At 56.6% G+C, this 12284-nt stretch overlaps 1 protein-coding gene and 1 pseudogene across 4 annotated transcripts in view; one reads left to right on the top strand and one right to left on the bottom strand.

Annotated features, from left to right (window-relative positions):
* The first annotated feature begins 28 nt into the window (after positions 1-28).
* Positions 29-11469, top strand: LOC126939482 (TBC1 domain family member 3L-like; annotated as a pseudogene). Its single transcript, XR_007720401.1, has 8 exons — positions 29-42; positions 1108-1156; positions 2183-2273; positions 2993-3095; positions 3461-3525; positions 3990-4090; positions 4460-4607; positions 8374-11469. The product of XR_007720401.1 is annotated as a TBC1 domain family member 3L-like (transcript).
* The window catches only part of USP22 (ubiquitin specific peptidase 22), a 43752-nt gene continuing 40350 nt past the window's right edge, over positions 8883-12284 (bottom strand). For all 3 annotated transcript variants that reach the window (XM_050763908.1, XM_050763906.1, XM_050763907.1), the window contains exon 13: positions 8883-12255. In XM_050763908.1, the coding sequence (XP_050619865.1) occupies positions 12213-12255 (43 nt within the window). In that variant the 3' untranslated portion in view covers positions 8883-12212. The remainder of the gene's footprint in view (positions 12256-12284) is intronic.

Raw genomic sequence — 12284 nt, 5'->3', positions numbered from 1 at the left:
AGTGGCACCCGGGAAGGGTGGGTGTGGGATGCCGGCCTTCAGGTTTGCCTGGGCCCAGGGTTCTCAGGATGCGGGGCCTTCAGGGCTAAGCCCAGGAGGAGGTGTCCCCTTGAGGGGGTGTGGCAGTCTTGGTGCTGTACAGAAATGAGAGCCACAACCCAGGGTAGGGACCCACGGGAAGGTGGCAAGATGGCAGGGCTCAGGAGCCTTCCTGGGCAGCACTGACAGCCCAAAATACCAGGGAGGATGCGGGGCCCCGGAAACTCATCCATGGCTGGTGGGAATGCGACAGGGCACAGCCACTTTGTAAGTCAGATGGGCCGTGGCTCACAAAGCTCAGTGGCCTCGTACCACATGTCCCCAAAGTGTCACAGATATTGACCACATTGATTTGAAAATTGACTTGCAAATAAAACCCACATGCCACATTTTACTGCTTGACTGATTGTCGCTCATACCCAGAGGCTGCCCAGATGATCTTCAACATGGGAACTGGGTAGGAAGGGGGTTCCACTCTTCAGACAGAGACAACTCAGTGAGGAAAAGGAGCGAACCCCTGATGCCCGCAGGAACATGGGTGGATCTTAGATGTGTGTTGCTGAGGGAACGAAGCCAGACCCAACAGGCTACCACCACAGGATTCCAATTCATTGGCCATTCTGGAAAAGGGCAAACCATAGAGACAAGAGAACAGGTCAGGATGGCCAGGCACTGACAGAGCCGGGAGACTGCAAAGGGGACACGCTGGGGATGAGGATGAAGGAGCCGCTCCAGGAGGGGCTGCAGTGGTGGACAGGAGGCTCTGCACATTAGTTAAGAACCGTGGAACTGCATGTCCCGAAGACTGGACTTCAATGTGTGCAAAGTGAGAAAAAGGGGAAGAAAAAAATCAACCAGAGTGAAAATGATCACTGATCCGACTGCACCCCTGTGATATTTGCATTGCAAGGAATGTGGGTTTTACTGAAAAAACTCCTAAAAACTCAGGTGTCCTGAGGAGCTCACAGATCATCTGAATCCAGAATTGTGTTCGTTGTCAGGGTTTGTAGACAAAATGAAACTGACAGCATCCACACAAAACAAAACCCCCTTTTCCCTCTTTTCTAGGCAGCAGGAATTATGTGACATCCTCGTGGCCTATTCTGCATATAACCCTGTGAATATTCCTGGGCAGCGATATTCCTGGGCCATGTGCCCATATTCACAGGCATGGGTGTCTCCCGGGGGTGTCAGCACTTCTTGAAAATTCAGTGTTCGTGACCCACCAGGATGTAGTAAGGAGGACTCAAGCTCACTTGCTGGCGTGGACACCCAAGCAAGGGGGCGGCGCAAGGGGTCAAACTGAGATGGAAAGGGGTTGAGGCCCAGAATCCTGGTGTCACCTGCACCCGACCACCACGTCTCAGATGAAGAAATGACCTTCCCCTCCTGGTGTTGCCCCGAGGCCCAGGAGCTTGGCAGGGTCGCATGCAGATGGTCCTCACAGGAGACAGGTTTGACAAGTGGCTGAGGTGCCTGATGGGCCAGGCTCTTGTCATGAAATGAGTTTGCATCCTGAGGAAGCCTCTTCTTCACCAGAAAGCTGGAAGGGATCCAATTTCCCCTTTGCCCGAACCCCGTAGGAGCCCAGCAGACAGGGAGGGGGTCACCCAGGTGGTTGCTCCTGCTCAGCCCCCGCTTTCCAGACCATTCCAGGCAGGAAGAGCCACTAAGCCGACTCCATGGGCTGCCCACATTTGTTGTGCACCCAGCTGCTCTCCTGTGCCCAGCAGGCAGCCCCTGGGCCATCACAGGACCCTTTGTGTGGTGGTCAGCACCCTGCCACCTGCCCTCATGGTGGGTGCAGTCCACAGGTGCTACTCCAGGCTTACCACAGTGGCCTCCCCAGCCTGGCCCAGGATAGGGGGCATGAGCAATCCTTGTCTGTGCCCTTTCGGGCCATGTGAGCTCGGGTGCTCGCTGCAGGAATCCCTCCAGGCTCCTTGTCAACTGAGTCATGTGTGACCTGTTCAGTCCTCATTCTGAGTGCCAGGGGGAGAGGTGCAGCCTCTGCACCCCAAATCCCCGGGGACCTGTGGCAGGTGTCCCTGAGGACCTCTGCCATCTCTGGTGACGTGAGTCCTCCCAGGTGGCCTCAGCCCTCCCAGGTGACATCCTTCCATGGTGACTCTGGCTCTTGCAGGAAGTGGGCTACCACAGGGACCCGAGCCGCGTCACCGCCACCCTCCTCCTGTATCTGCTGGAGGAAGATGCTTTCTGGGTGTTGGACAGCTGCTGGACAATCGAGGCATTCCCTGCAGGGTAGGTGGACAGCTGCCCCCGGGCCTCTCACAGCAAGGCCAGGGGACGGCCACCCTGGCCGGTGATTCCCAACTTCCAGGCAAGGTGTCTTCCTTGCATCCCAGCTTGTTTGGAGTCTCCAGGATGTCCCTGCTGAGGTCCCACAGCAGCCTGGGCCTGGACGGGGACCCTCTCACCTCAAGTCAGACGCTTTTCATCCCCAACAGCAGAGGGACCCATACCTCCCCCTGGCCGCCCTCTGTCGCCCAAAGCCAGCCCCGACTTTGTGCAGGCGCCACTCACCTCCCTGAGGGTCCTCCTGCCTCCCAGCTGGCTGCGCTCCCAGCCACCCTCCCTGCACATGAATGGGCCGACGAAGCCCAGATAGCAATGTCTGCCCATCCCATGTCCCCTAGCCTGACCCCACATCCAGCACCCCAACACCCACCCCCTTCTCCATGCTGGCACCCACCTGCCTCAGCCCTGCCTCATGGTGTCAGAGGAGGCCTGTCCTCCTGGCACCTCGACCCAGGAAGCCACTGGGCAGCGCTTCCAGCCAGGGCCCTCCTCCTCAGGGCTGAGGCTGTGTGGTGGGATCACTGGATGGTAGAGAGGGAGGCCTTGGGGCCCGGGGTCCCCTGCCACTACCCAGCAATTCCAGCTGACGCCTCCACATCTTGGGCGTGGGCTCTGATGGGGTGATGGGTCGGGGGCCTCTCAGTATTCTACAGCCCAAATATTGCCTGGCTCCGGAGGCGCCTATCGCACCAGGAGCAGGTGCTGCAAAGTCCTTCCCGAAGATCATGAGACGCCTGGTGAGTGAACGACACCCTGGGTCCCATGGGCCAGGGGAGACTCGAGCCCCTCATGGGGCTGGCAAGAGGCCGAGTCCCAGCCACGGCCCGACCTGGGATGGGGATTCTCCATGAATTCGAAGTTGGGTGTCCTTTTCCTGCCCCAGAGGATCCAGAGGCGCTGGGAGCAGGGCTGAGCTCTGGCTAAGCAGGGCTAAGGGAAGTGTGTCCACCAGGCGTCGTGCATGGATGTGTTGGGAGACCCTTGGGCTTTGCCCCCTGAGGAAGGGTCTGCAGAGGGGCCTGGAAGGGAGGATTGCAGGGGCCTGGAAGGGAGGATTGCAGGGCAACTCAAGGGGCCCTGAGCACCTGTGCCCTCCCTTTAGGACAAGGAAGGGCTGTGCGTTGATGGTTTCATGCTGCAGTGGCTCCTCCGGTGTTGCACTGATGGGGCAAGGAGGCATAGGGAGACCCCAGCCCATGAACACAGTGCCCAGCTGCCACAGCCCAGGGGTCCAGCTCCACCAGGAGGACTCGGCTCACCCCCAGCACGTAGGAGGCACAGGCAGGTCCCTGCATGACACACACACCAGGCCCTGCTTGAGAGGGGGCATCCCATGGCAGAGGCCAGGGCTTAGGCCCAGCCTTATGGGCAGACTGGGTCAGGACCCGACTTGGGAGGACCCAAGGAAGCCCAAAGTCCTCAGGAAGCCCCTCCTTCCGGAAGCCACATCACTGCTGAGGTGTGTCCCCCATGAGGAGCTGCAGGACCTGGTCTGACCCAGCTTTATAGGGGGGTCTCATCCCATGGAGAGGAGTCCCCAGCACTCCAGGGGACTGAAACCCCAGGGGGCTCTGCTCAGGCCTCCGATCCCAGCCCAGAAAGACAGGTCCTCCCACACTTGCTGTCCTCACAAAATCCTTCGGGCTCACCCTGTAACTGTGGGATGTGCTCGTCTTGGAGGGCGAGCGGGTACTGATGGCCATGGCGCATGCGTCATTCAAAATACACAGGGGTAAGTCCCGTGTGCCCGAGGGTGCCTTGGGGAGCACGAGGCACAGACCCCGGCTGGCCTGAGGGACGTGTCCTTACACTGTTCCTGTGACTCTCTGCTCTGTCTCAAGGAGGGGTCTGGCCTGGTGGGCTGGGCAAGGCATGATGACACTGAGCCCACCCTGTACATGACCCAGATGAAAGTCAGGAGTGTGGTGGGCACTTCCCTGCCCAGCCTTGCCCAGCGGTGGCCTCCTGTGCACAGCCAGACCCTGGGGTGGCCAAAAAGGACCTGGCATCACCCAGTGGGAGGTGGGCCTGGTGGAAACAGGGAGCAGACACCGATCCCCTGCAGGGAACCCTCCCAGCCTGATGCCCACCCTGTCCCTAGAGTGCCTCATGAAGCTTTGCTAGAGCACCGTCTGGGAGTTTCAGGAGCGACTGTCTCAGAGCTGGGCCCTGGAGGACAACGCGGTCCTCAGGAACCTTCAAACCTCCATGAAGGAACTCAAGGAAACACTGGGACCTGTCACCCCCAGGTGAACCCCAGCACCAGGTCCCCTCCCGAGTCACCCTCTGGGACAGTCAGTGGTGGGGAGTGCCCTGGCCCCACCAGCCCTCCTACCTGGTCTTCCTCCTGCATCTCTTCCTCCTCTACTCTTTTTATTTGTTTGTTTTTCTGAGACAGAGTCTCGCTCTGTCGCCAGGCTGGAGTGCAGTGAGTCGATCTCGGCTCACTGGAACCTCCGCCTCCCAGGTTCACGCCATTCTCCTGCCTCAGCCTCCCGAGTAGCTGAGACTTCAGGCACACGCCACCACACCCAGCTAATTTTTGTATTTTTAGTAGAGACGGGGTTTCACCATGTTGGCCAGGCTGGTCTCGATCTCTTGACTTTGTGATCCGCCCGCCTCGGCCTCCCAAAGTGCTGGGATTACAGGCGTGAGCCACCGCACCGGCCTTCTTCCTCTACTCTAAGGAAATAAAATGGGTCTGCCAGCCCTCAGGGCAGGCACTGAGCGCACGTGTCCTGGCCATGAGGTACAGATTGGCAATAGCTGTGGGCAGGACCCCCGACTTCCTTCCCCCACTTTCCACATTGTCCCCATCGCCCTCTCAAAGGGCCCTGAAGGGCACTGGGACAGTCAGATCCAGGTGTGGGAGCCCCTGCCCCCACCTCCAAGCAGCAGGAACCCCTCATTCTTGAGTGCCCCTCCAAGGGTGTCAAGACAACAAACCAGGTGGACAAGAGAATCAGTGTCCCTGACCCAGAGAGGATTTGGGCAGAGGGCACGGGGGGGAAGCCCTGACCCAGAGCCCCAACCAAGAGTTCAGCCGGGCGTGGGATCGACCCAGCCCTGGCATGGGGTGGACGGCCTGGAGGAGAGAGGGAAACCCGTGCCCACTCACTTCCCACCCACTGTGGAGACAGACCCCATGCGAGGTGGCAAGGGGGTGGGTGATAGTGAAGGTCCCTTTCACCTGAGTTCTGACTCGGGGCTGCTGAACAGCCCTGAGATGAGGGCATGAGGCAGGAAGCCCCGAGCCAGCCGGTACCCTGGGGACCATTTCAGGAGCGACTTGAGGTTCCCTGAAAGCTCCCCCACCCCAGGCTGCACACAGCCCTCACCCTGGGATCAGCAGCCTGCAGGGGCGTCCTCAGTGTCCGGCCAGGGGGTCACACGGGGACCTGGAGGACTCCAGAGGCCCAGGCCTGTGGGGCCCAGCCCTGGAGAGGCCCCATGGGCTCAGTGAAGATGCCAACCATGTCCGTTTTTTCCAGCAGAACTCAAGTGAGCGTCCTCAAGGGCGTCCCCTGGCATTGGGCCCCTATGTGAGGGGGACAGACTGGCTCTCCCCACCCCACCAGCTCAGCTCCAGGGACTCATGCCATCAGTCCCTGCAGGACAAAAGCCTTGTCCTCCCCCAGCTTGGCCTGACTGGGCTATCCTCAAGGCTGAGGCCGAGGCCCAGCAGCACAAGGCGGCTTCACCAGAACCCAGGGCAGCAAGCCACTCTGTGAGGGGCCCAGAGGCTCAAGATGAGGCCAGCCTGTCACCCAGTGAGGTCAGGCCTTGTATATGAAAATGCCTGTGCTGGAACTCTGCCACAGCGCCCGACAGACCTGGACGTTGGGAGCCCATGGTTCCCCAGCTACAATTTTGAACAGGGCTACTGTGCCCCTGTCACTCCCAACATCTTACCTGGGCAGCTCTGGAACCACAGGCCAGGCCTGGTCCAGCAAACCCCCTGGGACCCTGACACCAGGCCCTGCCTGGGCTTATGACAGAGAGGACGCAGGTCGAGAGACCCCCCAGCAGCAAGGTGGCGCCTGCCTGCAAACCCCCCTCGGTAGAAGAAGAACTTGGAATGGAAGGAGCCCAGACGGTACCTGCCCAGCTGCCTTACAGCCCCAGATGGCTGCTGGACCTTGGTTTTTATTGCTATTTTATTGTTTGGCCTTTGGGCCTTGGGAAATCCCATTTAGTGGGGAACTTGGTCCCATCAAGGCCTCTGGAGGGAAGGCTGAGCATGGGGGTCCTGCAGCCCCAGCCAGCCAGCCTCAGGCCAGGGGGCCACACGGGGACCCCTAGGACTCCAGAGGCCCAGGCCTGTGGGTCAGAGCCCATCCCCCAGGTCCTGAGTCCCAGGCCAAGGGGCCTGGCTTCAACTCCAGTCCTAGGAGGACAGGGGCACCGCGGGCCCCCAGGTGACCACGTAGGGGACCAGGGCACTGTGAGCCCTGATGCTGTAAGCATTCACATCGGAGAACCTGGGCAAGCCAGGCCAGAGACGCTGAGCCCGTGCAGTGATGAGGATGTGGGGGGCTGGCTCAAGGGGGTCAACAGTTGTGAACACTGCAGCCTCTTCCCGGCCTCATTGCTGCAGTGCAGGCAGTCTGCAACCCGGAGACTGGCCCACCGGTGCCCCGAGTGCCCCAGCTTGCTATGCCAACATGGCACCTGGAGGCTTTGAGGCCCTGCCTGCCACATCACCCCCCTCCTGGAAGCCTTGTCCTGCAGCCTAGCCCCTGCCGCAGCCACAGCAGGGACCACTGCCAAGCGCCTTCCAGCCGGGCTTCCCAGAGGGAAGGGGTGCCCTGCAGTCATTGCCTCAGCAGCTCACACTGTGAAGATAGTTTCATCTACATTCCCATGTTCCCACCAAAGAGAATTGCTGCAGAGGATGCTCTTGATCCTGAGGTGGGGAAAACGGCACGCCAGGTGGATGGTCAGCTCCTTTCCCCAGCCACCACGATTGCTGGATGGACCCACGGACAAAGTGGCCATCAGACAGACATGGGAGGGAAGAGGCTCAGCATCCTGCTCGTGCCCTGACCAGGTTGACCAGGCCGACACCACTGCCGAGTGCCCCATCTGCTGATGAGAGACTTGGTGTCGATCCCTGTAAGACTTGGTGTCGATGACTGTTTCCCAGGAGGACCGGTTGGCCACCTATGGGCAGGCTGCCCACACTGTGGAGAGGGCTGAGATCGGCCTTCACTGCAGGGAGCCCCTACCTGGACACGGACTCGCCGGCCCTGCCTGTTGCCATCACAGCAGCCCACAGGGCATTGCTTGCGACCAGGGTACCCTATTCACAGTGAGGGATATGCAGCCGCGGCCCCTGACCAGGGAACTAACTTCTCACTATGTCAGCCGCCACCTGGAAGCAACTGGGCTTACGATCGCGGGTTATGCTTAAGTGGTGAGGTTGTCTTACGAGATGAATGTTATGCTTTCCACTGGAAACCAGTATATGGTGCTGACTTGCCCACAACCAGGTGTAGTTGTGAGAGTGAAGGTGTGAAAGTGGACGATGTTGAGTATTGTACCCAAATGTCTCGAAGTTTTCCTACGCCTGTTCCGGAGAAATGGAGCTTTGCTGGTTGGAAGGTCTGAGGACCCAGGCAGAGTGAAGCTTCCCCCCAGGCGACATAACAATGGTTCTATTTAATATGAGGAGACAGAACTAAGTCTGAAACCCGGAGTGTTCTCTGGTGCTCTTGGTGTTTCCATGTAAAGGAAGTCAAATAACTTGCCATAAAGGTTGGCCACAGAAGCATCTGAAAAAGGAGGGGGCAGAACTATTCAGAACTCAGAGGCTTCAGAATTGAAGATGAGGCTTGAGCAGGAGACTCCTGACCCGCTGAGGGCAGGGGAAGTATGTGGGGGCGGCTGGGAGAGGATGTCATCGAGGTCCACCATGGCCTCGTGACCTGTCACAGAACCATGCACTTGAATAGCTGTTCACATCTTCTCTCCACTGATGACAGTATTTCTATGCATTTGCTACTCTCCATGCAGGGAGCTTGCTACAAAATGCACATAACCACAGCCTGGGTCTTGTAATCCAAGCCTGGCAAGGATTCAGCATGTCAAGGGCTTCAGGTCTGAAGGTCCATGGCTGTCCTGAATCCAGGATGTCACCCAAAAAAGGAGGGACGAGGCTCAAGCAGCAACAGGCCACTCACAGAAAGGGACGAAACGTTGAGTGCATGGCCTTCCTGACACCCAGACAAGTCTTTAGGCACAAAGCCAGGCTGTAGCTCTGGCCACTGACTCAGACCAGCGACGCCCCCATGCGGGCCGGTCTGCCCTGGCTGCTCTTCTCCCTCCTGCCACCCTCTCCTCGGCTGCTTGTGTCAATAAAAGGAAAACCGGCCAGTTTTCAGAGAAAATGTAGCTTTATTATGACAGAAAAGAGACTACAAAGCATTAGGGGAAGAGGAGGAGTCACAGAGCTCCTCAAAATGGGAGGGGAAAGGAAAGAGTAAACATCTTGGTAAATAAAGTCTCCAACCACAGCACAGTCAATTGGAATTTTTTTCTTAATTTTTATTTTCAAACTTACAGTAAACAAAACAATCACTTAAATTGGCAAAAGAACAGCAATTTTACACAATGAAAAGCATACACACCAAGCCAAAATACAATAGCACTCGGGTCTATATGTTGCAGTGGCGCTGGCGCCGGAGGGAACGCCCAGGGAGGTTGCAGTGCTCACCAGGGAGCCCAGGTCCACAGAGGGCCCCGGGGCCGGAGGGAGGCCGCCCACATTCCCAGCACATCCCCTGTCTCAAAGCACTCCCTTCAGGCATCTGAAGAGGGAAAGGCCATGTGGCTTCCTGGGAAGCACTGAAAGGCCAGCCAGCATCTCCGAAACACAGGCCATTTTTAACACTGCTGTGAATGTGTTGGGGTCACCGAGGGGGCCCCTTAGTGGTCAGATGCACTTTGTCACAATTTACACCTACATGGGGCGATTACTAGGCAACGGGAGAACAGGTTTCCTGAATTTCATAGCCAGATGGGGAGCTAAAAGGAGAGACTCCTGAACCCAACATGTAAATATTTTGTTCCGACAAAGTAAATTCACAAGAGCACATCAAACACAAGACCTAATGCAAGGGGCAGTGCCGGGGCCGCTGCCTGCCTCCGGTGAGCAGCTCTTCAGCAGCACGCATGGGGGAACTGTTTAGAACGGCAATGCCACCGTGGAAGAAGGGGGATGAACTTGGATACAAAAGTTTAGAATAATGCCCACCAAGAATGCATGTGACTCCACCTCTCTTCCCAGTTCTAATGTTCTCAGAACAGCAGACACCCCCGAATGCAAGTGGAAAGAGGAAGGGGACCAGGGGTTGGCAGTGGGGAGGGGAGGCAGGGCCTGGCCAAACCCGGGCAGCTGCCAGAAAGGCCCAAGGCCCACACACTGCCTTCTGCATTTCCGCAAGACACCGCAGTAAACCAGGGCGTCCCAAGGTAGCAAGCCTTCAGGGAGGCACTGCCCAGCTCAGAATCCTGTGGGCCAACTTCAGTCAACTCTCCTATTAGATTTGTTCCTGACTAAAAGACTGCTCACAGGCCAGGCGCAGTGGCTCATGCTTGTAATCCCAGCACTTTGGGAGGCTGAGGTGGGTGGATTGCCTGAGGTCAGGAGTTCGAGACCAGCCTGGCCAACATGGTGAAACCCCATCTCTAGTAAAAATACAAAAATTAGCCCGACGTGGCGGTGTATGCCTGTAGTCCCAGCTACGTGGGAGGCCGAGGCACGAGAATTGCTTGAACCCAGGAGGTGGAGGTTGCAGTGAGCCGAGACTGCGCCACTGCACTCCAGCCTGGGCAAGAAGAGCAAAACTCCATCTCAAAAAAAAAAAAAAAAAAAAAAAAAAAAAAAGACTGCTCATCCTCAAAAGAGATCTTCAAAGCACTGTCATCGAAACAGCAAAACTTGGTCACAAGGGGCCATTTCTGAAAATCTCAGCCCATCTGTTTCTCTGATAATTCATTTTATAAAGCATGCTTCCACGTGAATTAAATGCAGAAAGACAACAGAAAATGAACTGAGCACGTGGGCAAGAAACTGCATCCCTAAGGCTTCTGCTGCCCATGACGGTTCTGCGGGCTATGATCGCCAAGTCCTGTGTTCTCGTATTTTCTACATTGAGCAGTGAGTAGCTACTCAGCTGCCACTGTCACCGCCCCCTCCCCAGCCCAGCCAGCTAAGGAGCTGGGTCTGATCCCCACCAGCTTCTCCATGGCCTGTGAGCTAAGAATACGTTTCATGTTTTTATATAGTTTAAAAAAAAAAAAAATCTAACTTTCTTGACACGGAACATTATATGCAATTCAGATTTCTGTGTCTAAAAGTTGTACTGGACATAGCCACACTTCTGCACTATTTATGGCAGAGACCACATAGCCCACAGAGCCGACAGTGTTGACTCCCTGGCTGTCTATAAAAACATCCGCCCACCCCCGAGACAGATGATCCTGTTCCTGCAGGACTGAAGCCTCAGTTCAAATGCAGCTGGGGCTCCTGGGACAAGCCAGCCTGAGACACAGTTGCTTCATAAACTATGTTTAAGTACTTTGCCTCCCTCTTGCCCCTAGTTTATAATTTCTCAGTGGACAAATGGACAAACCATCTCTGAATACACAGATACATGCAAAATATCTTACAAGGAACAATGCATATCCTTCTACTTTCTCTTTCAGTTCTGCTGACAAGCTCAATCACGATGTCATTTTACCGCCACCATGCCCGAAAGTACACCAAACGTGAAGCAGAGGCAGACGAGACAAGATGCAGGCTCCACCAGAGGCCACTCCAGATTTGCGACCAACACACTTGGCTGCCAGGCAGTGGTAGCCAGGCAATGGGACAGAAGGCAGACAAAGAAAATATGCGGGAGGGAACCTATCAGACACCGGCAGAGGCTGCATTTACTCCAGCCTGAGATACCAGAGACACAGGATGAGCTGCAGCACGACTCTCCTCCACTGCGCTTACTGCCAGCCCCCAGCAGACACCAAGGCACCCAGAGGAGCCAGGCACACAGGGCGGGCAGCAACATAAACGGCACCGATTAAAAAGCAAGACTCGCACTCAAGACTAAAGGAGAAGTTATCTAAATTTCAGTATAAACTCAGTAATTCATTCACGTTACTAGTATTACATTTATGAAATTCACCTTTGTGGAAAAAGGAGAGGGAGAGGGATAAGAAAATGCCTGTCTTTAGAAAACTGCGAGATGCTTCCACGTGCAGCTTGATGCTAAGTTACCTGCGGAACAGACACGCTTGAAAACGCGACGTAGTATCCTTACTTCCGAAGCTCTGGAGGCTGCTTCACAGCCGCTGAGAAAACGGAGGTGAAGAATTCCATACTCTCCGTATTTTAACACTAAAACATGAACAGAAAGGCATCTGCAAGGCCCTCTGTCCCACATACTACGCTGCTGTGTCTTCAGCTTACTGCTTCAATGGACCCATAATCTTACGGCAGGCAGGGGCCTTTCCACACCGAGTGCTGGGGAATGCCAGGCGGCGGCCACTCCGTGCTGTGAGGCCCCGGTTGCACCCCCATATCATGAGGATACAGGAGATGTTCTGGTGACGGGTGTACGCTGCTCCTCCCACCCAGGGCACACCCCTCATCTCATCCATCTTCAATGCAGCTCCGGGAGCCTCCCCGTCCGTGTGGTCCATCCCGACCCCATGGGTCCCAGGTGCAGACGGGCCACATCTGCATGGGAGGTGGTGTCACCAGGCCGGGGAGGCGGCGGGAGGCGGGAGAGGCAGGGAGGATCACTTTGTGAGGCTTGCGTTGCCTTTGTTTTTCTGACCAGCTACAGATAAGGCTACTCATATTCCAGGAACTGTTTGTGATAGAACAGCAAGTACCTGTGGAGGCAAAGACAGGGAGGAGTTTT

This window comes from Macaca thibetana, chromosome 16 (assembly GCF_024542745.1).
Source record: "Macaca thibetana thibetana isolate TM-01 chromosome 16, ASM2454274v1, whole genome shotgun sequence".
In the NCBI taxonomy this organism is placed as follows: domain Eukaryota; kingdom Metazoa; phylum Chordata; class Mammalia; order Primates; family Cercopithecidae; genus Macaca; species Macaca thibetana.
This window is presented reverse-complemented; position numbering and strand designations above follow the sequence as displayed.